We start from the raw sequence: 13923 nt of genomic DNA, 5'->3' as shown, positions 1-13923 counted from the left end.
GCCACAAGACGGAGGGAGATTAAGGGTCGTAAACCGGACGGAGCGCGATAACTCGACCAGGCAATCGAAGAAACTAAATGAGCCTGTCAACATGCCTACTCGGGCGGAGAGGGCAATCTTTAAAACAGAGCGAGTTGTCGACGCAGCCGGACTAGTGAATACTTATTCATTTGGAAAGTAGTAACGTCGTATTTCGCGTGCTCGAGGTGACTCGGGGAGGCTAGCGCTGAAACAAGCAAGCAGTGATCATCCTAAGGGACTCATCATCAGCTGTGATAACCGTTCGTCGAGGACTGGTGCATTACGCAACGTACCGAAAAACAAAGAAGCAATGCTGGAGCGACGGCGTTATCCCTGAACCTGTTCGAAAGCTATGGCATAACCGTGATTTTACTGAAACCCGGTCGGCGGAGTGTGGAAGTCCTTCGACTGCCAAACGATGGCCTCGACACTTGTCGGTATTACCGCGAAAGGTGAGGGCAGACAGTATATCCTGAATTGTAATTCATATCGTCGCTTAACCAGAGAGTGAATTCAACCTGCCCCCCACTCATTTCTTCTTCGGAGCAGAGGTGTCTCAGCTGCGTAGCCGCTGTCAGTGCAGAGGGGGGTGGAAGGTTGTCGCACTGCCTGGTTGCCGTTGTCGCCGCTTCTCAAGGAGGGAGACGAGTCCTTTCTCGGCGAAACAACTTGACTTTTATATGCAGCATATATACAAGGTTACAAGACAGTTATATACATCGGGGCTTGCGCTACATAACTCGGCAGAGCCGAAAAGTGCATAGCACCGCTCCTGCGACAAGAAACCCCGTGGGGAGCCGGGTTTTAACACACTGATCAGGTGTGTAGCCAGAAACTTTTTTTCGACACCCTATTATTTATGTTTGAGCGTGTGCTTGTTTCTATGCGTGCGCGTATACAACCACATAATATAAAACTTCTCAGCGAGGCAGTGGTCTGAACCCCCTAAACCATCCCTCTGGCCGAGCCATACTGGTGAAAGTTATACCGTGCAACAATCATAACCGGGAATTTCAGGGAATTTATGACCTAAATGATATTGTCACGACTAAAAGCCGGCAGTTTGACAGAGGACAACGAAGTGAGGAGCACGAGCAGCAACCACCGTTTTTTCTCTGAGGAAGACGACGTTGAAGCGTCCGCTCTTTTGATCTGTCAATACAGACTATAGTACACTATAATACAGACCTTGTTTTTCCTTGGCGCACCGTGGTTCTGTGTCCTGTTCTTTCCGCGTTGCGACACTGGTGGAGGATCATGAGGAACGCCTTACTGAATGACTTTGACGACACGAGCTCCGTTAACCCTTTCTGGGTTCATCTATATTGTAGCGAAAGCTGTTATACAACAAGGGCAGTTTTTGGCGCCGTAGTTGTACGCCGCCGCCGGTGTCCGTAACCACAATCGCGCGAAATAAGAAAAAAAAACGAAATAAGAAAAAAACGCCAGGCCTGCGCGGAAAGCGCAGCACAGTCACAGCGAAAGCTGGAACAGCGGCATTTCTAGAGCCCGCTATAAACTCTCTTGTGGTTACTAATACAAGTACACTAGCAACGCACCCACTACGTCACAAATCATAATTTTTGTGAAGTTGGGAAGCACCCACCACGACATTATTCGTCATTCTGCGGAGAAGTATGACGCGATTTTCACCAAAATAGGACCATCAGTTTACGAGAAAAAAGTGGGACGTATGTGTCCCATGACTTGTCTTTGAAAACAAAGTCTGCCCCATTGTCTCATGAGCGCTCCAAGCTGCAATCTTTTCGCCAAATTTCTCGCACGAAGAGACTCAAATCAAGTGGTACAGAGGGGCACTTCAGAAACTGTGAAAAAAAAAATTGGCCGCGTATCTGCGTGCTTCGCTGCAAATGTCGTGTAAAGACGATAGAAGAGGCGCTGTGTGAGATATGGACGCCATCTGGCAATACGTCGGGAAACATGAGTGCTGTGTTGCGTGCTGGTAGTCCCGGCGCAGCAGCAGGCGAAGACCGGCGGTGACCAACGCGACCGGCGGGGACGCCAGCCAGCCCGAAAACGCGGTTTGGCGCGAAGCGCTGAAGCAGAGAAACGTCCGCACTCAACGAGTACTCTCCACACACTCTTTTATTTACACGTCGCCTGGGTAAAACAAGAACGCCAGAGCGGCGTCCACAACCGGCAGCCTGAAGGCCGCCCACAACGCTGCTTTTCATTTTTTAAATATTTTTTTTTCACCTTCTTGGCCTTCTCAAAACTAAAGTTTTTCAACACCAACCCATGGCATTCGTACAGTGCAATACAGAACCGAAACCGAAACACAACAATGAGCTCGTGCGAAGGGCACGGAGGAAGGCAAATTTCAGCGCAGTCGCATTTTCAGCTTTGTTGAAACAGCGCTCACTAGACGACGACGAAGTAAAAGAAGGCACAGGACAGGCAGCACCTGTCCTGTGCCTTCTTTTACTTCGTCGTCGTCTAGTGAGCGCTGTTTCAACAAAGATGAACGCATACCAACTCGCTCAAGCTTCCATTCTTATGCATTTTCAGCGCAGCTTAAGAAACTAGGGTCCTTAAAATTACGTATGTATGCATTTTCTATTAAAGGAACAAGCCACCTAATACTTACCTAGTGATGTTGCACCTCAGATATGCATGATATTTACTTTTTGATCGACAACGTTCACAAGTGTGAACAGCCGTACCAGTTCAAGACGGCTGGCCCTTGGGCAAGTGGTTCAACTTTGGCCGAGTGGCTGAATCGAGGGACGTGCCGACAAACAGAAAGACAGACAGACAGAAAGACAGACCAAAATTTCTGCGTTTAAGTTCCCCAAGAAGGACTATCGTCTTTAAAATAATCTTGGCGCAAGTCATTTCCAGCTGTGGTAGGCAATGTGCCTGTTGTGCTGTGCCAGTGGCTCTGTATGACCTCTTCGCTAGCGCCAACCATTTTGGCTCCTTTCTCTCTTTTCTGTCGCTGTAGATAAGGACGAGCACCTCAGCTATGCCTGATTATCAGCCCATATATAAAATTGCGGCTATGAATCAAGGCAAGCCACATCAATGTGATGTGACCGAATGTACCGAATCCTGTAAATGCATCGATGAATGATATCCAGGCCTGAGGTATTAGCTTTCTCATGGTGGTGGTGGTGGTGGTGGTTATGATGTTGCAGCAGGCGGGGTTAGCCTGCCCAGCATGGCTGGCAATTGAACTGCCTGAGCATCTCCTGAATTTTAGGTGTCTTTCACCACGTGTTGGACAGCCCAGCGTCTCGCAGGAAGACCAGCAAAATTCGTTGCACGCTCCTTCTCATTGCCGCGGGCCCTTCAAGAAAAATGGCGTCTTGAAATGTCCGGTGCCTGTGACAACTTTTTTGCAAGCTGCGGACCATCGCTTCTCTTTCCACGTCAAACTGCGGGCAAAACCAAATAAAATGTTCAATGTCCCCGATGTCATCGCAGAAGGCACAAAACGGGGAAGCGTATCGCCCAGTCTTGAACGACAAAGCCGGGGTGTATGCGGAGCCGGTTCTTATGCGGTACAACAGCGTCGCTTGTTCACGAGAAAGTCCATGGATTACACATGCTTGCTATGGAAACCTGTAGTTGTGAATCGCCTTGAAATGATTGCGTATCGCATCTTTGTTGTTCTGGGAAGTCTTAAGAGTTCTTACTTTTGGAACAGATGTCCGCGCCTCGCATGCAAGGGCATCAGCCTTTTCTTTGCCTTCAGTGCCAACGTGGGATGGGATCCACTGAAACTTTACATTAAAGCCTTGGCGTGTCATAGTCGGGCCGCCTGGATCGTGTGGTTTCGTCCACAACGGTAGAAAGCGCTGCAATCACCGCGGCTTTGCGAAAGTTGCGATCCTTTTGTGCACGAGATGTTGTAGTGCTGACGGACTCCAAGTCGGCGCTACAAACTCTGCATCGTGGCCTACCTCAAGAAAAGTTCACAAAACAATCTCTGGCGCTCATTAAACACCTTATTAGCTTTTCTCATGGATCTTGCATATTCGTGTTCTCTTTCGCTACCTGACAGTTTAGAGCATCAATCTCGTCATTAGGAACAACGTCTTAGCCACAGCTTTTGGTCTCATTTCCACTGGTACCGTAGTGGTAAAAAAAACACAAAAAGGAATTTCAAGGCTTTCTCCGTCATAAAGCGTTCTTTTGTGACGTAATAATGTCCATCAAACTTGAAAAAACAATTATGCGTGCCTGTTATGCAGGTAGGCTTCGCAAGGAACTGCTTCATTTTTCGTTCAAGTACGCTTAGACACGATTATTGGCCGATATACTGCTCCAATTTTGAAACAAAATCCATAGTTTTATGCTAGAACTACTTCTCTCGAAATTCAGAAACGGCAAAACATACCATAAATCTAGAAATTTAGCTATCTTGAACGCAATGAAACAGCAGTTTTAAAAACTTTCTACAGAACAAAACGAATTTATGCTCAACGTATCACCGATACCATATATCGTAAACATGTGAAATACTTTTTCTTGGTTTCCTAAATATTTCTGACCCACGGCTGCAGAAAGCCATAGCGCTGATGGTGACGCGCGGTGGCGGAGGAAGCTTTTACTGAAGAAGGAAAGCCCCGCCACGGTGGTCTAGTGGTTATGGCGCTCGACTGCTGACCCGAAGGTCGCGGGATCGAATCCCGGCCGCGACGGCTGCATTTTCGAATGAGGCGAAAACGTTTGAGGTCCGTGTACTTAGATTTAGGTGCACGTTAAAGAACCCCAGGTGGTCGACATTTCCGGAACCCTCCACTACGGCGTCTCTCATAATCATATCGTGGTTTTGGGACGTTGAACTTCAGATATTATTATTCAAGAAGAAAAAGTGGGACAGATTTGTCTCATTATCCTCAAAGGGTTAAAAAGCACCGAAATCAATGTATACACCAGCTTTTCTCTTTTTTCTTCGTTTTGAAGGCAGTGATATGGGACCGCGGAGTATGGGATCTGAATCCGTACCTTCGTGTTTCGCAATGCAATGCCATCGCCGCTGAGCACTCACGGCGGGTACACGAAAGCCTAGCGTGAGAACATGTGCCCGTCCTACAGCACATACCTGTAGCTGTCTGTAATGGTGTATCCATGTGTTTTCATTACCGATACGGCCCCTATCATTTTAAATGTGAACATATTCGACAGAGTGATAGCGCTAAAGAGCTCGTTTCGCAGAAATTCTGGTGTAGGCCTCGGCATCGTTGGTTGTGAGCGAAAGAATCTGCGTTCTCGGTGAGCGAAAATTCGAGATAGATGTAAATAAATAAATAAATAAATAAATAAATAAATAAATAAATAAATAAATAGATAAATAAATAAATAAGTAAATAAATAAATAAATAAATAAATAAATTAATAAATAAACATCTTCGGGTTGAGTGGGAGTCGAACCCAGGCCAATAATTGTGAATTGCTACTATTTCAATGGTTAGCATATCTTATATTGAATATGTATCTCATGCTTTTGGTGTCTCATTTAAATCCCACTGCTTCTGCAGCCCTTTTATTGGTAGTTGGAGGCAGTCAAATTGATATATGCAGCGCCATCCCACATGTAGTAAGTATGAAAATAAATATTCGATTCAATTCAATTTCAGACGATGACGAGGAGCTATCGCCGTTACTGTCCGAACAGCCTACGTGCTCCCGGCGGGCTACCTACGGCTCGCAAGACGACCGAGAGAGACCCTGCAGTGACGACTCCGACGACGCCGTTCTCTACTTCGCGAGACTGGACGAAAGTCGGATAGGGTCTCGGTTGAAGGCAACTCTGGTGCAGATTAAGAAAGAGTCGTGGTGCGTGCCGTACTTGATCGGGACGTTTTGGTTTTCCGCGCTCTTAGCTGTGCCAATCACATTCTTCCCTAAAGTGGTGAGTGCTGCCGCATATCTGTTACGCGCATCCGAACATAACACAGCCCTTTTCGTCGTGTTTGACAAGTTATTTTTCGTCTTTTTTAGAAGAAAAGCTGTAGCGCAAAAGGAACAAGGACGATAAAATAACACAGGACTGGAGCTCGTTCGTTGTCCTTGGTTCTTTTGCGCTACGGTTTTCTAAAGTCATGAACCAACTCGCCCAACAAAGCGTTTTACTCTCCTGCCCTGACCTTAAGCTAGCATCACTGGCGAAGACAGAGAATATGAACCCGCATTCCCAGAGCTGTGCATGTGTGTGCGGAAGGTTCCTAAATTATTTCGAGGCAGTCGCGTAAGCATACAAAGTGCTAAGAAAAATATGGGCCGGCGTAACGTAACAATTACACTTAACTCTTTTCTTTTCCGCGGTATACAAACAGCGCTACATTTAAATAATTGCCAAGGTCGGTCGACAGTGAGCAGTGGATCATAAGAAAAAAGAAAACATACTATGAATGCATTTTTACAGAATGATCAACGTTTATGTTTCCTTCCAGGCATCTGAAAAAGGACTACCGCCGTGGGAATACGGACTCGCTTTTTCAGTACGCAAAATATTCGGCCTGCTCGCACCAGCTGCATCATTAGCTATGGTACGCTTGATCCTTAAACAAAACGCATTGATTGATTGATTGATTGATTGATTGATTGATTGATTGATTGATTGATTGATTGATTGATTGATTGATTGATTGATTGATTGATTGATTGATTGATTGATTGATTGATTGATTGATTGATTGACAAAATATGCAATGTCTTGTGCAGATATCCTATCTGTCTGCAAAATGGGGTGTCGTCATTAGCCAGACAGCTTTTGGAATCCAAGGAATCTTGTTTGGGTATGTTTTGTTCATCCTTTCTGGTATACTTTATGTGATCATATAAGAAGGAGGACATCATTTGTTTTTACTGCAGCAAAAGCAGTCTTAATTCTTAAACAAAATATGAGCCTACCATTCATTACTTTAACGCGATAGCATTAAAGATCCTGTGCAGCAGAAATTATACTGTCTTCGTCGGCGGTGTTGTCCGTGGCCGAAATATCACGACCGATGCAAGAATAAAAAATTCGGCACATCCCACGCGTTGGGGGAATCGGTTTCATGCGAAGCAGTCAGCGAGTACTTCTATGCTGCATTTTATGGCTTTGAGCCACGCGCGTTACGAGGTGGATCGACGTGTTTTTGTAAATGTAGTAGCTGTGTGCACATCATGAGCTTACCAGGTACGTCGAGAACACTGGCGTTTAAAGAATAACTTATGGTGCGACGTAACGTCAGCCCTCGCGTTAGAGTACATCCGTTAGTATTATCGAAACTAAGTGCACTTTACGGTGCATTCACGTGGATATCATATGTAACTTTCGTTAATGTATTCCTCCTGGGTCGATCAATGTTTCGATATAGCTTGCTGAATCATAGGAATAAAAATGTAATGTTTATTAGACTGCTATAGACGTGGAGCCAACACTGGAACCACAGACGCTAACCTTACATGACGCCTGTATCGAAGGAGTACATATGTAGTGTTTATTGCTTTCTTGTAAAATTAGATAGCCAGCACTACAACCACATTGACGTTGCACTGACATTACGCCTGCATAAGCTGTTTTTGCAAACCAGTTTATAGACCTGGCATGGCTCTGTGGTAGAATGCCTGATTTCCACGCAGAATGCTTGGGTTCGATTCCTGATAGGATCCTAATGTTTATTATTTCCATTCGTCAGGTCAACGCTGCCGATGTCGGTTTTTCTTAACGCTCTCTCATTTAAATTACCGATATCCGTTCTCGCCGTTCCTGGGTAGATATAAACTGTCAATCGCCTGTGGCTCATAGCCGTACACCGCGGCCCGTGCTAAACGGGTATGTGCTCCACGTGTCTGGAGCAAAGGGTTTGACGACGTACGCGACAGGATTTTCACGTTATTCATGTCATGACCCGACAGTCATATTCGTGAAATAATCTTAGCCCCCCATGCCAATTTTAGTCTATACCAAGTTAAGGAGGCGATCATGAGAGCACCCAGGCGGTTAGATCGATAGATAGATAGAAACGCTCAAAGTGCCAAAGGTTCGCTAAGAAATGCTCCACATTTAAAAGTCAGGGGCTCGAGGCATAATCGGCAGTCTGCGCGGCAGTCCGATATTTTACCACAGAGCCACACCAGAGCTGGAAACTGCTTCGGGGAAAAACCCTATACAGGTCTCAAGGGGCGAAATATCTTGTTACCAGATGTAACCTTGCGTGGCAGAAGCGTGCAATGGCACCAGCAGTCACACATCGAGAGAGTTCAGAGAAAATAGTTCAGATTTATACTTAACAAACTGTCAGGATAATTTATACTTTTAAAATGGTTCTCTCTTTTTTTTTCACTTTCCCTTTAAATCCTCTTCTTGGGTACATGTGCCGGGCTCTCAACCAGACCTATTGGTCCTCTGCTGACACAGGCTGTCCTGTTTGCTGGTCGACAAGGTCGTCTACCTGGGAGTCTCATTTGTCGGTTTTATCATTATGGAGTTTTCCATGGTCTGCATGGGCATCTGCATCGAGACAATCCTTGCATGTACCCTACACGAAGACGGAAACCTCTTTCTGGTGAGTGTTTTCGATCATACCAGTTGCGAAACTCCGTTTCTAAACAATATCACCAAATGATATCAGGCAAGTGAAATGCATTTCTACATGTTTGCCTAATTATGTGAAAGGAATGGGCAAAAAAAAAAGAAGAAAATTCAGGAGCCCCTTTCCTATCGGGGAAATAAAGAAAAACGAAGTTGGGGTGGGCGTGCCTGACCTGATGCATTTCTTTCTTTCTTTCTTTCTTTCTTTCTTTCTTTCTTTCTTTCTTTCTTTCTTTCTTTCTTTCTTTCTTTCTTTCTTTCTTTCTTTCTTTCTTTCTTTCTTTCTTTCTTTCTTTCTTTCTTTCTTTCTTTCTCACTGCGCAATGTTCCCTCCTAACGCAAGCGTTCAGTTTTATTATCGGTATACCGGCCGTCCCCGGAACGCTGTTTTCGGGCTGAATCAGCATGGCGTCTTTCATGTTCTGCCCATCGTTCGTCAGCCTCCAGAACGGCCCAACGAAATATCCACCACGTGATTTTGGAAACGCGGTTTAGGAATTCAATTTTCTCCAAGTCGGAATTTTCCTGAAATGCGCAGTTCCTGATGTCAACCTTACGCGTTGTCCAGCAGATGGGTTTTAGCCAGCGAGCACGAAATATTTCAATGAAGCGCCCATAGCAAATGTACTTCTTCCCAGTTGTTTTCTTGCATTGTCGATAGAACGCGTTCGTATGCTTCCGTTCAACATTGGGCAAGCATGGGCGCGTGGCCATAGTGGTCAAAGCACTCGCTTTCGGACCGGAAGGACCCGAGGTCAAATCCCAGCCCCGGAAAGAACATTTATTGAGTTTTGGTTATTATTTCTTTGGTACGTACCAGCTGTGAGTGAGGAGGGTTTTTTGGAACACCAGCTTCATGGGCCATTTAGTACAAGCTTCGCTTGAGAGAGGTCTCGAAAGATCAAGCCCATCAGAACGTAAACGTTTGTGAATGCAGGGTGCTGAGCGAAGTCTCTCGGAATTGGGAATGATGCTCGGATCAGTTGCAGCTGGAGCCCTTGTTGATGTAAGTATTACTCCGCTGTTCAATGTAAGATGCAAGTGTAATGTAAGTATTGCAGTATTTTGAATGTTCCAAGGCACTGCAAAGGCCTACGTACTACATGTTTCACAATACGTTGGCAGTGAAATTAAGGCTACAGCGCGTATCACACAATCAGGAGCGTGGTCGTGCAAAAGCGCTGCATTTTTCAGAGGTTGGCCCGAGATAGCCGAAAGACTCTATATAAGATTTTGCATGTTTCACGAAATGAACAGTTGGAAGCTTAGAGTCACCCTTTCCTCCAGTGTTTTTACCTTCTTGGTTCCTTCAGTTTTTCCGAGTGGGTTAGTTCTAAAAATTTGAAGCTGTTAGCCTAAGCGCTGAGAAATGGAGAACTCAAGAATACCTCGTTGTTCATTTATTATGACACACGTTTAAAGAAAGTACAAACACCAACTGGAAACTACTACTGGGCCAGACAGTGTACGGCGGTACCGAAACTCTGATCTAACCCGCATGCCCGAACGCCGCTGCAGGGATGATTTGAAAGAACGACGGCACCCGTCCTTCGTGGCTGGCTGTCGATCGTTCTTTCAAAAGGCCCAGCACCAGACTCTTCTGCAGGTTTGACAAGCACACATCTTTAGACGCAACAGTGAAGGCACAACCACGCTGTCAACGTATCGTGAGATAGAGTACAGCTTTCTTTTATTACTGACATGATGAAATAACAGAGGATGGTACCCTTACGTTGCATTGGCTACTTTTTGTCGCTTTGCACGCAAAACGAAGGAAATGTTGGTTTTCTCCTTGTACAAAGAGTTTCACATTGCCGTCAGAGAGAAGCCCACATGAGCTCGCTTGCAATTTTCAAATAACCTCGCCTCTGCGGGCGCTTTCCTACCACAGATATCGGGCGACTCTGTGCCTTACTACGTCTTCGGTAGTGCACTGCTGGCCGTCACGCTTCTTGTCGTCAGGAGCCGTCACGAAACAACAGGTATGCGATTTCTTTCAATGAGTCGCGTTATTTGGCGAGTCCACCCGATGTAAGTGCCGTCCGCCGTCCAGCCACCCAATCCTCCTCGCCCCTCTCCCCCCCCCCCCCCCCAAAAAAAAAAATATAGGCCTATATAGTGAAATACGGGGCCGACCCACGGCCAGCTATTGATAACTTGCAAATACACATTTTAAGCCCGTTGCATCCTCGCTGACAGCCGCTGTCAGCTTTGGCGCGATAACCAAGCGTAATTATGTGCCGTACTTTGAATCCATGGTACTTATACTCTGTATATTAAAACCAGACACCTGCAAGAAGGACCACGATTGGTATGAGTGCGTCCTTAGCGATGGCGCACGAGTTTTTAATTTTAAGTACGCACCGAGTCCTGGTGGGCAAGGGGAGGCTAGAGCATGCCCGCGTTGTAGGAGCACGCATCTTCGATAAAGGGATGCAGCCTCACGCCTTTATCGTGAAGGAAGGAGGAGGTGCGCTGCGGTGAAAATTTGCCCCTCTGAATGGAAAGCCCTGCGCATTCCTATGATAACTGGACTGGTAGCTTAGCGGCTTTAGTGTTACGCTGCTGAGCGCGAGGGCGTGGGTTCGATTAATGGCCGCGGAGGCAGCATTTCGATAGCGAGAAGTGCAAAAATGCCTATGTGCTAAGATTTATGTGCATATTAAAAAAAGTCGCGTGGTCAAAATTAATTTGAAGTCCCCCACTACGGTGTGCCTCATAGTTACATCGTGATTCTGGCACGCAAAATCCTGCAAGCCGGTTTTAAAATTCGTGGCTTATCACTCGCAACCCTCGCGCGATACGGCAGTGGTGCGGCCTACAGACAGGTGCGCCATGGTTTAAAGGAACCACTTATTCAGGTATCATTGAGAGTAGAACTAAAGACGACCCAACAATTATGCATAGTTGCTCGCACTGTAGCACACCGCTGTAGACCAGCTATCACGCTTTAGCTTTCGTTAGCATGAACGAAGCATAACGAAGTGTGTGCACTTGTTAGCATGCATAAGAATGCAGCAGCTGTTGCCGGCAATCGTGCCTGCTATCTCTCGTTTCACTGAAAGGTCTTGTCCCTAAATAGCACGACAGCTTACGGCAGCTCGTAGAACAGAATTTGTGTAAACTGGTAGATTGGGCAATTGGTATCAAAATATCTAGATAGGAGAGCTACAACTCTCCACTGATGTCTCGAAACTCCGTTATTTACCTTACGTATAGAAAAAAAAACGAAACAGCGACACCCTCGGAACCGCGACCACGTAGCTGGTGGATTCTAAGATTCTTCTACCGGTCAATTAATCAGAAGATAACCCAACACCTGTGTAGTGTAAGATTCTCGCTGAAAAACAAACCAAGTTTCTTTCTTAACTGCATGAGTAGTCGTTTAAATAAAGCCTTGTTGATCTTACTGATTCAGTGATTCTGGACCTGTAACTATGTAATCGACAAAAGAAACTGAGTTTTCCTCAATCCTCCTGGACTTCGACATATTCGATCGACGCATTCAGGAAGGAGAAAATGAATACGCAAGAAAGCTACATCGTTTATAGTATAGGACACGTAAAACGTCGTAACATAAACGTCGTAACATCTCAGGTGAATCGCTTAGTTTTTTTTTGGCCTGGCTTCTTTTGTTGATTGCCATTTTAATAGCAGCCTTTCGCGAGGCCCACACCCCTCTTTAATCCGCAGATTACTTTTCTAACATCATTTCCTCTAATTTGCCAAATGTTTACCTTCATGTGTGTTCCTTGTACAGAATATACGTTTTAGGTAGATTCAGTATGTATCTGAAAGTGCTCTGCACTCACTGTGTTCATTTAGATAGCAACACTCAACCGTCGATACGCGACCCTGACGGGAACCTCAATACGAATGAACAAAGCCAGGTCCGAAAGACACTTAGGGGCCTTTTTCTGAACCCTTGCTTCATGGTGGACGTCTTCAGCCGAGCACTGTGCTGGGTTAGCGCTTCCTTCAATTACGCGACTCTCGAGCCACACATAGCGCAGGTGAGTACATATTTCGTTTCTGGAAACAGTCACTGCACGCATGCTGAGCCTCATTTCGAAGACTTGCTCTCTTTTAAAAATAGTTTGTAAAAAGTTATTACCTGCGCCATTTACATACCACCATGCCAACTTTACTAAGTGTCGCTAAGGTTTGACTACCATGCAAAAATATATGAGAGGCAGCAAAAGCTGTCATTACTACTCAGCCTGTCGTAGTTAGTAAAGATTACTTCTCGCATACACGACTGGTTAGTAGACGTTACTACCTCGACTGTATGTTATGCTGTACTTGTGACAGTTTTATGGAAAATTTGGACAAGCTATGACTTTTTTTTCTTATGTTTGAAAAACAGTTTTGGTACTTCGTCATGGCAGACATATTGCAAGCAGTAACGTATAAGGATCTGGGTCCAAAACATTGATTATACGTCTAAGTTCATGGCTACTCCCCGGTACAACGTGCGTTACCCCAAGGTATAGAGTCTCAGTAGCGCGATGCTGCATCTTAAGAAGCAACATTTTTTTAAATGTTCTTAAGAAGTTTAACAAAGTTTTTTCGCTGAAGCAGTGGCTTGAGGAAATCCTAAATTTCGGTTCCGTTCTCGGCCACGGCGGCTGCATTTCGATGGGGGCGAATCGCAAGAACACCAGTTTGTTTTTATTTAGGTGCTCGTTTAAAGAACTCCACCTGGTCAAAATTATTCCGCAGTTCACCATTACGGCGTGCCTCATGATCATATTATGCTTTTGCCACATAAAACCCATCGCGTCATTTTCTTAATTCTGAATAGCATAATTATTTAATGCATTTTGACAATTAAATTCGCAAATGTGAAGTTAGTTGCTTCGTGAATCTCGTTGAAGAAACTTCAACAGGATCCCAGTGCATCTTCTTAATAGCTACATGTGCTAATAACATGTGCTTTCTTTTTTTTGTTTGCCCCGTTTTACAGTTGCAGGAATCGAACGCATCCATCGGTGCCTCTTTCATGGTGAACTATTTCGCTTCCTTCATCGCATACGCTACAATGTGCTCCTCATATTCGCGGAAGGCAAGTATGCTTTTTTTTTTTCGCAATGTGTCAGATTTCTGCATGTTTCCTCATAAACATTGTTGACAGTGCTCGATTCCTCCGTCGTTTCCTTCCTTCACCATTCCTTCAGATATCGTTACCCTCATGTAAAGTTCTGCCTTACCCTTATTCATGAGAGAATATGGTGCATCTCGAGGACGCATACTTGTGCAGCAGACATAAACTTGGTAGAGGAAAAGCTAGGTGAGGCACCGTGAGCAAGAGAAAAAAAATGTGAAAAACGCAGAGGTAAACAAAGTAAATA

General features: G+C 45.2%; 1 protein-coding gene across 1 annotated transcript; it reads left to right on the top strand.

Moving 5' to 3' along the window:
* The first annotated feature begins 439 nt into the window (after nucleotides 1–439).
* LOC119397678 (uncharacterized) lies at nucleotides 440–13769 on the top strand. The gene is made up of 10 exons (XM_049416657.1): nucleotides 440–473; nucleotides 5628–5902; nucleotides 6444–6539; nucleotides 6715–6788; nucleotides 8399–8546; nucleotides 9510–9578; nucleotides 10464–10554; nucleotides 12398–12585; nucleotides 13539–13637; nucleotides 13707–13769. The coding sequence occupies exons 1-10, from the start codon at nucleotides 440–442 to the stop codon at nucleotides 13767–13769; spliced, it is 1137 nt and encodes a 378-aa protein (XP_049272614.1).
* Nucleotides 13770–13923: the final 154 nt, after the last annotated feature.

The sequence above is a fragment of the Rhipicephalus sanguineus genome, chromosome 6, assembly GCF_013339695.2.
Source record: "Rhipicephalus sanguineus isolate Rsan-2018 chromosome 6, BIME_Rsan_1.4, whole genome shotgun sequence".
Classification (NCBI taxonomy): domain Eukaryota; kingdom Metazoa; phylum Arthropoda; class Arachnida; order Ixodida; family Ixodidae; genus Rhipicephalus; species Rhipicephalus sanguineus.
Note: the sequence above shows the minus strand (reverse complement) of the source record. Positions and strands in the feature narration are given on the sequence as shown.

Bases quoted from the DNA above. Each gene is read 5' to 3' on its own strand.
- LOC119397678 (XM_049416657.1), top strand. From the start codon at position 440: ATGGCCTCGACACTTGTCGGTATTACCGCGAAAG. The intron at 5,903-6,443 runs GTGAGTGCTGCC...GTTTCCTTCCAG, and splicing joins TCACATTCTTCCCTAAAGTG to GCATCTGAAAAAGGACTACC. The intron at 6,789-8,398 runs GTATGTTTTGTT...CTGCTGACACAG, and splicing joins ATCCAAGGAATCTTGTTTGG to GCTGTCCTGTTTGCTGGTCG.